The following is a 12677-nucleotide window of genomic DNA, read 5'->3' as shown; positions in this document are numbered from 1 at the left end:
TCCATTTTAAAGTGAAGGAATGGGTAAGTTGGCGTGCCCAAGGAAACACGGCTAGTCAAGGGTAAATCCAGGCAGTCTGGCTCCAAAGCCCACACCTGACCAAAGGACCGTCGCTGCCTGGGTGGAGCAGCCCTGTACCTTCCCCTGTGCAAACCCACCCTGGTCCTTCTGCCAGCCAGGTGGGTACCTTCTCTCACAATCACCTATCCCATTCTCCCCTACTGTGGCATATCCTCCTTTCTCCCTTTCCTAAGCACAGAAAATGTGGGCAAGGGGGAAACAAGGCCAAATGAATGGTTTCAGGGAGGAATACCTAAGAGCTGAAATCGTCAATCATCTAGGCCCACGACATGCCATGTTAGCTCGTTCCCGGGTGTACCCTACTGGCGTGACACACTCTTCGTGGTGGAGTATCTGTGTGGTCATCCATGTATTGGCTACACACTGTCTCAGACTTAAAATGTGCTAATAGGTTGGTTACACATAGTGTCAACACCACACACCTTTTGAAGCTATATGTTAGCAATTTTCCTAAGTACCAGTTTAAGAGACTGTAATGCAAAGAATAGTCTGGATTTAGAAGACGTTTCAAACCTGTGGTTTGAATTAATCACCTAGTGTTCAAAAAAACGAACTGAAGCCTGACTGACTGTATAATTTTAATATTTAAAATATCATCCAGAAATTAATACAATACAGGTCTGTACAAAAAAAAGGACCTCTTAGAAACTTTTGATCACATAGACAAAAAATATGATTAAACAAAGATTAAAAAGGACAGGACATTTTATAAATACTGATAAATACTGTGCAATGCTTTAATTTACTGTGGCAGATACAAAAATCAAGAAGTCATTAACAGATTATATATAAAAAATTAACTACATGAATTTTCTAACTGTTTTATTAACAAATGTAACAGTAGTGGTTTTTATTTTTTAAATGAGGTATTATTACACTGTAAACCACAAACAGAGCATAAATAAATAAAGGCAAAGTGCAAGTCAGTGACAAACGGTTATAAATTTTAATTTAAAAACAACAGACACAAAAATCTTCCAGTTATTGATGGACTTTGTCATTTGAAAATCTGGCTTGCTTGTGTACTTCTTGCTTAAAAGTGACATAGCTATCGACATACGAGCACATCACTAAACATGCAGACCAAGCCAGCACAATTTCCATGAGTCATCTCTACCAAATAAAAACTTTGTGTACGTATTATTTAAAACACTTACATCTGGTTTCTTATACATGATTCTTTTGTGCTTATTAGTTAGTAGTAACCTACATTAAACATCTTACTTTCTAGTTCAAGCAGCGTAAGAGAGAAGCAGTTTTATTTGCATACGTATTAAAAATAGCAGAGCAAAACCAAACCAAACCAAGCCCAACCAAACCAAACCAAACCAAGCCAAGCCAAACCAAACCAAACCGAACCAACCCAAACCAAACCAATATGTCTTTCACCTTGCTTAGGCTTCTCGCAATTTTGAAGAAGAAATACCCTTTAAATAATATCCCCAAATGGATAAGCAGTCACTTCTGTCTCAGAGAAGAATAAATGGAGCAACTCCTCTTCCTCAAAGATACGTGGGTCGGCTTGGGAGTTGTAGGGGAACAGCGGACTGGCTCCTCCACCCGTGGAGAATTCTGCTGGTTGGGTGCAGGAAGCATAAGCAACAAGAAAATAGCCTAACTCAGAAAAAATCGGGAAAGTATTATTTGCATATGAACCATATGCTGGTACTAAGTGCTGGTTTCATTATTATTGCAAATACAACTTCAGAGTGTTCTGAAGGAAAGCTGTTGAAATATTTGTAACATGCTAATAAAACTGCTTCATGTATTGTAAATAAAAAGAAATTTACTGTCTGACTTAAAATGCAGTTGCTTTTTTACATGCTATGCTAACAGAAACCAAAAAAGGGGGGGGGCAGCTTAAATGATTAAATGCAGAATCCAGTGAGAAACAAACATTTTGGCCAAAATGCTGAACTTTATTTTTACACCAAGTTACATCATTTTGACACAAATGTTACGATTATACCCACTTTTGTCAAATACTTTACCCTACCTGTTCCAAAAATTAGTGTTTCAGTACAATTGGCGATCAAAAAAATGTAGACATGTCTTCTACATCAATCAAAAATATATATAAAAGAAGTTCTTTTGTGCTTTTAATTGACTTACTTCATCAATGATTAGTTCTGATTTCTTTTCTAATACTTTGATCCTTAAGAAGAAAATCATTACATGAATATTACAGAGTACTCAAATAGCTAGTTTACTGTCAATGTGCATGCAGACTAACAATAATATTTAAAAGAATAGAACCTTGAATCCAATTAGTCTGAAAATACTCTTGTACAATCATCTTTATTGATTTGTAAAAGCTGTACACACATCTAAAACCCTGAATTTACTTTGTAAAAATAAATCTTTAGCAATAAATGGCACTATCAAAATCCAATTATTCTCAGGCTGTTATATAGTTATTTACAGGCTTTTCAGCAACAGTTGAAAAGAATCTTATAGAACCAGAGCCAGTATATCAAAAAACCCTGTAAACGGCATTTGCGATTATACTGTTGTTTACCTCGGTATGAAAGTATGGCTGCATGCTCTCTGTTAAAGGGAGGGTAGCGGGTGGCTCTGCTACCGTGCGCACACCATCGGCCACTGGGTTCAACGATGCTATCAGTGCATCCTTCACTGCACTCTGCTTTCCCAGTGGACCGCCTGGGACAAACTTCTTATGGAGAATGATAAAGTGCTGTAAAAAGAGGGAACAGACCCACACCTGTGTTTGTCATGTGGACTTTTCCTCATTCTAGCAATTTGTGTTTTTTAGAAAATCATGCCTTCACTAAGTCTTCTTAGTATCTGATTTAAAAAACAAAACAAAACAAAACAAAAAACCAAAACTGGGTATTTTAGAGTTGGTGAACTTTCTGATAGTGTTTTGAGACAGAAACATGAAAAGGTTAAAGGCACAATAAGAGGGAAGTGAATGCTACATATAGAATATTAGATTTCAAGTCTTCTAGGTTACTCGAGTCCAAAACCTTCTGCATTTGAAATTCCAATGATCAATTTCTGTTTCAGGTCCTTTTTGCTCTTGTAAGGGGGAAGGCAAAGTTGATTGAAACAGGTATGGGCCACAGGTAACCTAGGGAAAATTAAAAAAAAAAAAAGTTATTAAGTCTTCAAATGTACACAAAGTGATTGCTAAGCAACTTTAGAAAATACCAGGATCCACACATTCGAATCAGTCTCCCTCTACTAAGGGATACTCATTTATTCACTGCTTCCATGGATAGAGATTTACTAAGGACTCACTGCGTATCAGGCTCCCAGATGCCAGAGTTGTTTCCAGACAAGACCATGTCCCCACTCTCATGAAACTTTGAGAAGCATTTTAGAGACAGAAACATCTAAATTCAAATACTGCTTCCTCCAATTACTAGCTGTGAGACCTCGTCCAAATTGCTTAATATCTCCAAATCTGTTTCCCCATCAACAAGATTAGGTAAAGCATCTAATTACAAGATTAGAAAAGGTCCCATACAGAGTACCTAGTAGAGCAGGAGATAATATAACATTACTACATTCCAGTTGTAACAGTGAAAATGGAGCATTTGCGGGACATTAGATGCCCACACTTTTAGGGAGCTCCCCACCATATGGAGCCCCCACCCTCTGAATCCTTCTCATTAGCTCCCCCAATGCCTGGATCCTGACTCAGAATTTCTCCAGCTATCTCTGACCTTTCCCTTCAGTCTTGATCAACTTCACTGCATCGGAATCCCTGTAAGAAAAGCTATCAGTGAAAACGGGGACCATACTAGAGAAAAGGAGGACGTTTTAGAAGAAGTTCGTATCATCAGTGCTCTGATCTGTGTGCCCCCCAGCGCATGTGCTGAGATTAGGTTGTAAAAGGTGTTGGACACCTTCATGGTGTCAAAAGGTGGGGCCATTTGGAGTGATGAAGTGGTAAGGCTGGGGTCCACATGACTGAGTTCCGGCAGGCTTATAAGGAAAGGGAAGACCAGAGTCTCAGGGACTTGGCTCTCCCCTTTCTGATGTGGTCAGGATCCTGAAAGACCCCCAACAAATGTGGCTCCTGGACCTTGGCCCTCCCAACTGTGAGCTGAAGCAGCTTCAGCTAATGTACTTTTGTCAGCAACTTAACAGTGGACTAAAACAACTAGAAACTAAGGTTTAAGAGCCCCCTGTCTTAAAAGACTTAACATTATCTGTTAGCATTTACTGAGTGCCTGGTCTGTGAGAAGCACTGTGCTAATAACTAAGTGTTTTATACTTGTTTCATTTAAGGCTAAAAACAACCTAAAAAGTTATTATTCTCATTTTTCTGGTGAGAGAAAAGAGACCTGGGTATATACAGGTTCAGTAATCTGTTCGAGGCAAATTAGTAAAGATACACACTGATACTCAAACTCAGATTACTATGACTTCAAAACCAGTACTGTCGGCCCGGCTGTGGTGGCGCAGCAAAAGTGCAACGTCGGAAATGCTGGAAGCCATATGCAGGATTGGGTTCAGTTCCCAGGTCAATGTGCACAGGGCAGGCATGCATGTGTGCCTGGGAGATCCTGTTGAAGGGGCCTCTCTCTCATTAAATAAGTAAATAATCTTTAAAAAGACTCTGATTTTGTTATAACGTAAACATTTAACTTTCTTTTCCTTTTTTTTTTAAAAGAGAATTTTGCTATAGGGTGCATATGCTTGCCAGAGAGACAGAACCCCCTCCCCCACTCATAGGGATGGCCATGCGGCTATCGCTTCTCGAACTCCATTCTCCTCTCGGGATTTCAGGCACGCACGTACATGTGCCCAGTATGAGTTTTAAGCTGCCGGGTGTGGGATTTGAATCACAGTCCACTATGTTGGAGTCCAGTGATGTAACCATTATGTTATCTGCTGGTCACATTTAATCTTATTATTTAACAATCGAGTGGATCTTCGATGGTGGGCCTGAGAGGAGTGGAGACAACCTTTTCAGCTGGAATGTTGTCCTTGTCTTTTGAGGCACACCTTACTGTGTCAGTTTGAAATGACAGTGTCCTCTGCTGGTTGGCTATATTTAATATATGTGAAAAATCTCACTGGGAACCTCAGAGTTGTTCTATATTCATGACTAAGCCATGTGACCTCACAGAATAATCCTTGAAATAACAATTGAAAGAGTTTAGATGCAATACCATTATTGCTATAAAATAGATTATTCTGATTTCCATTTTTAAAATGACAGAATTTTTAATATAATAAGTTCTAAGAAAATAATTTCTGTTACACAAATAAATATGTAATCTCAAAAGGATTTCCTTGATTTTTTTTTTTTTTCATTTTAGGTCTTTAATTGTAAATCTTGTTAAGCAATGTCTTAGTTTTGGGACCAGCAGTTAGCGTAATGGCTATGTCGCTGGACTCCCATGTAATCGACCGTGATTCGGGTCCTGGACCCAGCGGCTTAAACTCACGATGGGCGCGTGTGCGTGCGTGCCCAAGATCCCGAGAGGAGAATGGAGAAGGGATTGTGGCGTGGCCATCCCCTCTGGGGGGTGATTTTTCGCTTTCTGTCTTTCTGTCTCTGTCTGCCTGGCGAGCACACGCGCCCTATAGCAAAAAAGCAATGTCTTAGTTTTATAATGCATACACATAACTATTTGTTTTATGTTCTAAATGTTATATTCATGTTAACTTAAATATTCATTCAAGAAAGAGTTGTTGGCAGCACTGTGTGTGGTCACACGGAGGTACAAGGCACAACGCACCTCCGCGTGGAGGACGGAAGGACTAAGTTGTGAGTAGTGCATGGCTTCTGTAAGGCATCTGAGGAGCTGAGGGTGGCAGGCTGACTTTTGGCTTTATAGGGAAGCTGATGTTAACTGGGTCTTTAAGAACACAACAGGAGGTAGATTAAGTACATGAGGCTGAACTAGTGAAATAGAATCTTATGACTTTTTGACTAAAACATTGCTGATTTTCATCTATGCTTTGTTTTCCAGATTTAAGAATTTTTGTCTTGTCTTGAGCTACCGATAGGTTCACGTACCTACTATTTGAACAGAATGCTAACCTGTTTCCTGGCTTTAAGTTTTAAGAAAAACTCTCTTAGCATTTCTTTGATTATGATTTATTAAAGCTAAAACTGCTTTTCTTGAAATTAAAAAATGTATTAAAAATATCTTTTTAATGACAGTATCAAGCTATATAGCATCAGCTAGATGTTACCTTTTAGTGTATATATGTATGTATGTATATATAAATATGTATGTATATAACTAGAAATGAAAAATTATTGATGATAACATGTATGATTAAGCCATTATGCAGTATATTCTGGATGGGAAATCACATTTTGTATGCTGTGATGATTTTCAGTGAACAAATGTAAATTAATTACCTAAAAATAAAAAAATTTAAAAAACAAGAAATGGGAAATGATTTGTTGATGATAACATGTCTGGTAATATCCTTGACTGAGCCAATATACAGTGTATTCTGGATGGAAGATCCCATTTTGTATACTGTATTGCTGTATAGTGAGTGAATGTAAAGGAAAGAAAAAGAAAAGAAAAGAAAGGTAGCAAGCACGTGCCACATGTAACGGGGACAACATTTTCACAACAAATGTGACTGAGGATTAAAGAAAGAGAAGAAATGCAAGCTGACAGGCTAACCGTGGGTGAAGATGGTAGGCAGCTTTATCTGACAGGGTCCGGACTACAGAATTTAAACTGTGGAGGGCAAGAAAGCTGAGCCACGAGGGAATATGCCCAAAGCGGTGTTGAGGAAATGGATTTAACAGGATCAGATCAGAAAAGGAAGAACTCAAGCGGGCGGTCCACCATGGAGGCTGTTTAAACAAGCCACGGGTGAGGGGAGGGTGACTGTGCCAGGGTAGCAGCAGTGGGAAGGCAATGGACCGGTTCTGGCTCTCTAATGACAGGAAGAATGGACAGGACCAAAGCACGCTCGTGCCTCTCAAATTAGCTTTAGAAATGACAAGGTATTTGGGGAAAAGAGTAAGTGGTCGATATTAACTCATTAACACTGCCATGAGCCTGACTTTAGATGGAATGAATCCCCTGAATTCAAACATATTATTATTACTGGGAATAAACACATAGAATAAAATAAAATTACAATCCAGAAATTTACCAATTAGTTGAAGTTTCATTCTTTGAGATTTTAAAGTTCAAATCAGCCATCCCTCCTACAGGTACTCTGTCACTTCCTGTCGTGAAATGCAGCAACTTCTTTTGAAGATCGAGAGGGAATCCAAGCACGACATCCCAAAAGTATCTAGAGAATACCAAAGGAGTTTTAAACAGACTGTCTGGAAAAAATCCTGCAGATGATAATGAAGTTATATTTTTCTAAGGATTTAAAGATTTTCTTTACATAATACCCCTAACGTAAAATTAAGGAATATCGAACTTCAATACATGAATTACACGCTACCATAAGATAACATTTGTTTTAATTGCCAGGGTGTGTGTGCTCACCAGAGAGAATCGGAGAGAAGGGAAGGAGCGGGAGAAAGCACCCTCTGCAGGGCCGTGGTCATGCCGCCGCAATCCCTTCTCCCCCATTTCTCCAGCCTATCTAGATTTGGGTCCCATGGGCACATGCAGTCAGCATGCTTTTTGACCATGACTCAAACAGCAGCTGGTCAGGTGGAATCTGGCTCCCTTAACCACTAGCTATAGGTCCGTCTCTATAAATAATTAACTTTATAAAATTATATAAGTAGTTCAAGAATGGATAGTACAGAAGCATGTATGTCTTATTAACACAGTGTCATTAAAATGTTACTTCAAGCATCCCTGAAATTCTATGACTCTTATTTTTTCAAGATCGCTAAACTTTTTTTTTTTGAGAGTTTTTTTTTGCTATAGGGCGCGTGCACTCACCAGACAGAAAGAGACAGAGAGACAGAAAGTGAGAAATCACCCCCCAGGGGGGATGGCCACGCCGCAATACCTTCTCTTCCATTCTCCTCTCGGGATCTTGGGCACACACGCACACGCGCCTGGCGTGAGTTTTAAGCCACTGGATCCAGGACGTGAACCACGATGGGAGTCCAGCGACATAGCCATTACGCTAACTGCTGGTCCCAAGATCGCTATACTTTTGAAGAAACTTATTTATATAATTTTCTCCCAAGGAGATTACTACATAATTTCATGTTTAACATTCTTTCATTACTCTCTGGAGATAAAATAAAAACGTGGGACTCTAACAGCTCGGCTACCTTCACTGCTTCGAAGGTCACTAAGTTACGTGAGTCAATGCACCACCTCTGCTGCTTGCTCTCCCACAGCCCCATCATCAGAGCCGGAAGTTACCTTATAGTCAGGTCTGTTTTTGCGTAGCCATCGTACTGAGTGTTTCTCTGCAGGGCATGCATATCTAGTTCAGGACTGCCGCACACCAGAATTTCAACCTCATCTGGACGAAGCAGCTGCCAATAATTATTTACCAAAGATGGTAATTAAAACTGATGATTCCAGGGCCAGATGGTAGCACAGCAAAAATGCAACCCTCTGCGACACTGGACCCACATGGGGAAGCCCCAGGTTCAGGCTATCAACTGTGCACACATGCCTGTGATCCATAGTGACTGAGCCCGGGGGGGACAGAACATGGCAAGGAGACCTTGCTGGGGGTGCCCCTCTTTCTCTCTTCAGAGACATATATAAATAAACTTAAACAAAAATTATTTAAAATGAACTTGTAATTATTTTCATTGACTGAAATCACAAAAATCATTACTTCTCATATCTTCCCCCAAGGAACCTGTAAAGTCCACTCTTCCCTCGTGTGAAAAATAATTCAAATAGAAGACCTTACTCCAGCCCCTCCTAGTAACACTGAGGGACACACAAGTGGCATAATGGAGTGTACCCTTGGTGCTGAGGGGAAGGGTACTGAAGGACACTTCTGACACGGTATTCTGAATAGCAGGTGACCATATTCACGTGGCTACGACAAGTCAAACCAAGCCCAGTCTAATAGTCTCCAAGACTCTGGAGAGGAAACGGGTAAAAGGCGACTCGAAGTTGCCGAAGGACCCTTGACACAGCAGGCAGCCGTTCTCACTAGGTTCCTCTACTCAGTGAGCAGTGGTGGCCTTTGTCCTGGAGCTGTGTTAACTGTTCTGTTTCTTGTCCCACAGTCTTAAGTGCATCTCTTCACCCACTCTACTTGGGGAAAGTTTTTAAAGCCTTAAGAAACATATATAATACACAGCATAAGGGGAGAAAAAATGAGCTGCTTTTTGCCTGCTCCAGCTGAAATGGAAGAATTATTTTTATTTCTAGCTCTATTTTCTTTTTATATATATATTTTTTGAGAGGTTTTCGCTATAGGGTGCGTGTGCTCGCCAGACAGACAGAGAGAGACATAGAGACAGAAAGCGAGAAATCACCCCCGGGGGGGATGGTCACGCCGCAATCCCTTCTCCTCCATTCTCCTCTCGGGATCTTGGGCATGCACGCACATGCGCCCGGCGTGAGTTTTAAGCCACCAGGTCCGGGACACGAACCGCGGTTGACTATGTGGGAGTCCAGTGACATAGCCATTACGCTAACTGCTGGTTCCCTAGCTCTATTTTTTTATCAAAAAATTTTGAAAAAAATTTATTTCCTCCATGAGAGAGAGAGAGAAAGAGAGAGAGAGATAGACAGAGAGGGATCCCTAACAGGGTCCTTAGCTGTGATCCACTCTCAGCCCAGAAAGCTTTGGAACACGAGCATGTGTGCACTGGGAGTCCACCTTCCCCTGTGGTGCATCCTCACAGAGTGGTGTTTTATCACTGCACCCCTGTCCAATTCCCTCTAGCTCTATTTTCAATTTTTTAAATTTTTGGAGATATTTTTTCTATAGGGCGCGTGCACTTGCCAGAAAGACAGGGACAGACAGACAGCAAGAAATCACCCCCCAGGGGGATGGCCACACCACAATCCCCTCTCCTCTATTCTCTTCTCAGGATCTTGGGTACCCACTTGTGCCCAGTATGAGTTTAAGCCACCAGGTCTGGGACTCAAACCATGATTGACTACATGGGAGTCCATTACACCAACTGCTGGTCCCTAGCTCTATTTTTAAAAAGTAGAAAACATTTTCTATTTTAAAATTTATTCAGTAAAATATTTAATAAATTATTTGTCAATACAGCATTACAAAACCTAAATGAAGGCTTAATCTGAAGTTTCACTCACCATTAGGGCATTTGAAGCGCACACACTGTGAAATCCATAATAAAATGCAGCAAACTGCTTATAGATGGACTTGTTGAGAAGGAAGTCAGTATAAAGTTGTACATATTCTGGAAAGCAATTTAACATCTGTTAAATAGTAAAAGTAAATGGTAAATATTAATTCATTTTAGTTCAAATACGGCATCTAACTTACCTTTTCTATTTTGATTGTTAACTGGAACTTTATCACCACCTGGCTTTAAATTATAGGACTTAATTATTCCAAATTCTTCTTGAAAAACCTGATAGGAGATGTCATCACAGTATATTTATTGGGATGGCTGATATAAAAACAGGCTTCAATGAAGAGATTTGTAAAATCTAAGATTTTTCCCTCTCCCATTTAAACTAGAATAAACTACAGAAAAGCTAGGCTCCTGTGATACGCATGTTCAAAATGAAGAATCATGAAAGCATGATGGAAGACTGCAGTTTGGAAGCCTCCTCCCCAAATTCATCAACATATGTTGGAACTCGACTGTGTTGTAAAAGCTGCAGTGAAACTGTAATCCTTTCATGGTGTCCTAGGGTGGGGTGGTTAGGTGTGATGAGGTCACTGGGGAGGCCCTTGTGACTGGGTTCTGGTGGGTTTAATAGCAGAGGAAATGAGCCCACCACAAGAAGAAACCGCCTGGACACCAACCACCTCTGCTCTGTTAGAGGTCCTGCCTTCCACCGTTCTGTCATACCTCTGCCCTCCCCAGCTATCAGAATTGGTTTTGCAAACAAACAGCTCTTTACTTTATAAATCACCCAGTCTCAGGTGTATCTGTTAGCAACACAGAGAGACTCTAAGACACGGGGTAAATGAGCAGAGCTTTAACCCCACCTGTTAAATACTTTAAGGAGGTTCATACAACGTGTGCAGTCATCTAGCTAAGGCTCAGGCCTCTGGAGGTACGTGGATCACTGATTTCTATCGCGAAATGATTATAAAGGGTATGGGAATGAGAAAGTTTTGGTCTTATCCATTAGTTCTACTCCTAACTTCGTGTGTGGAAGCTATAGGAGAGGCTTAGTTTTAGAAACTGGAAAGCGCTGAGAAACCAAGCTGTGGGCGCAGGTGGTTGCCTCGCAGCCCCTGCCCTTGGTTTCTTTAATTGCTCTCACCTACATGCGTCTGTGTCGCCATCTCTACTTTCTCAGGTTAAGATCCCGTGTAAGACATGGGATCCCACATGTTCACTCAGCCTCATTCACTTTTTTAAACAGTGATGTTTATGAACAAATGGCCCTTTTCATATGTAAAATACATGGTTGACAGACAGCTATTTGCCCTTCATAGTACCTGGAATGTTGAATAGAAATCTTCTTCAACATTGCCTTCATATGATAAGAGTTCACTTAATCCATGGGCCAACTCCTGTAAAAAGAAATTTCTTTATATGTCTCTTTTTAAAAAAAATTACCTAAAATAGTGAAGTGGATGTAGTATACTCTTACAATTGAGACAAAGAGTAGATAAACTCATTCAGATTTTGAAATAAAGATAGTATTTGGGGCACATTTTCCAGGGCACAAAATGTTTGTTAGTGATTTCTACAATCCAAAGGCTTGGAAAAATTCATCAGGGGTAATGGAAGAGAAAAACTTACAGTTCAAACCACAGAGACATGACTCTGAGGTCTATTCTTAAGCAGTGAGCTAAGTGTATCTTTAATGTACTTTTCACCATAATTCACTGCTATCGGCTATACTGCAATTTATAAATTTGTAGTACTTCTCACTTTCAATTTATATTCTGACAAAAACCACAAATAGTTTCATCAGTTAAACACAGAACACACAGTTCATACGTGTTAAGTAGTTTCTACATTTTAGTTACAGTATCCACCTCCCCGCCCCCCAACAAACTGCTGAGAACACTGGGAGAAATGTTTTCTCACTTTATAACTCGTTATCAGCGATAATTAAAAAATAGAAAAATCAACCCAATATTCCCCCCAAATTTTCAGGTCTGATGAAAAAACTAAACATTTTAATTTATTTTAAATTATTACAGAAAAAATAAACAGCAGCAAGGTTAGAATAATCTTATATATTCCATTCCATTAAAATCAGAAATTTTCATTCAAATCTAGGCTGCTGCCATAGATTTGATGATTGCCACTGATTTTGATTATTAATAAAAGCAATCCATGTCCACCTACAAAAACTAGAGGTCAGAAAGGCTGAATAGTTTATCTAATCTCACAGAGTTAGCAAGTGGTGGAGCCTGAACGCAAATCGCTGTCTCCCTTGACTGCAAAGTCTGAACTACTGTGCTCTGAGAGCTTGGGAATGTTGCAATGAGGATGATGTGTCTCTCTCTGTAAGGAAGGAAAAGGCTAGAAACAACAAAACAAAACAAGATCTAGAAGAAAGATAAGTTATAAAGGTGTAGGG

The 12677-nt window shown here is 40.0% G+C and overlaps 1 protein-coding gene across 1 annotated transcript in view; it reads right to left on the bottom strand.

Moving 5' to 3' along the window:
* Window positions 1-977: 977 nt before the first annotated feature.
* The window catches only part of HECTD2 (HECT domain E3 ubiquitin protein ligase 2), a 59426-nt gene continuing 47726 nt past the window's right edge, over window positions 978-12677 (bottom strand). Inside the window, exons 18-23 of the mRNA XM_014587510.2 lie at window positions 11581-11655; window positions 10447-10534; window positions 10254-10360; window positions 8379-8494; window positions 7189-7332; window positions 978-3172 (exon numbers count right to left, since the gene is read on the bottom strand). Of these exons, the coding sequence (XP_014442996.1) occupies window positions 3052-3172; window positions 7189-7332; window positions 8379-8494; window positions 10254-10360; window positions 10447-10534; window positions 11581-11655 (651 nt within the window). The 3' untranslated portion in view covers window positions 978-3051. The remainder of the gene's footprint in view (window positions 3173-7188; window positions 7333-8378; window positions 8495-10253; window positions 10361-10446; window positions 10535-11580; window positions 11656-12677) is intronic.

Source organism: Tupaia chinensis, unplaced genomic scaffold, assembly GCF_000334495.1.
Source record: "Tupaia chinensis unplaced genomic scaffold, TupChi_1.0 Scaffold000217_1, whole genome shotgun sequence".
NCBI lineage: Eukaryota > Metazoa > Chordata > Mammalia > Scandentia > Tupaiidae > Tupaia > Tupaia belangeri.
Note: the sequence above shows the minus strand (reverse complement) of the source record. Positions and strands in the feature narration are given on the sequence as shown.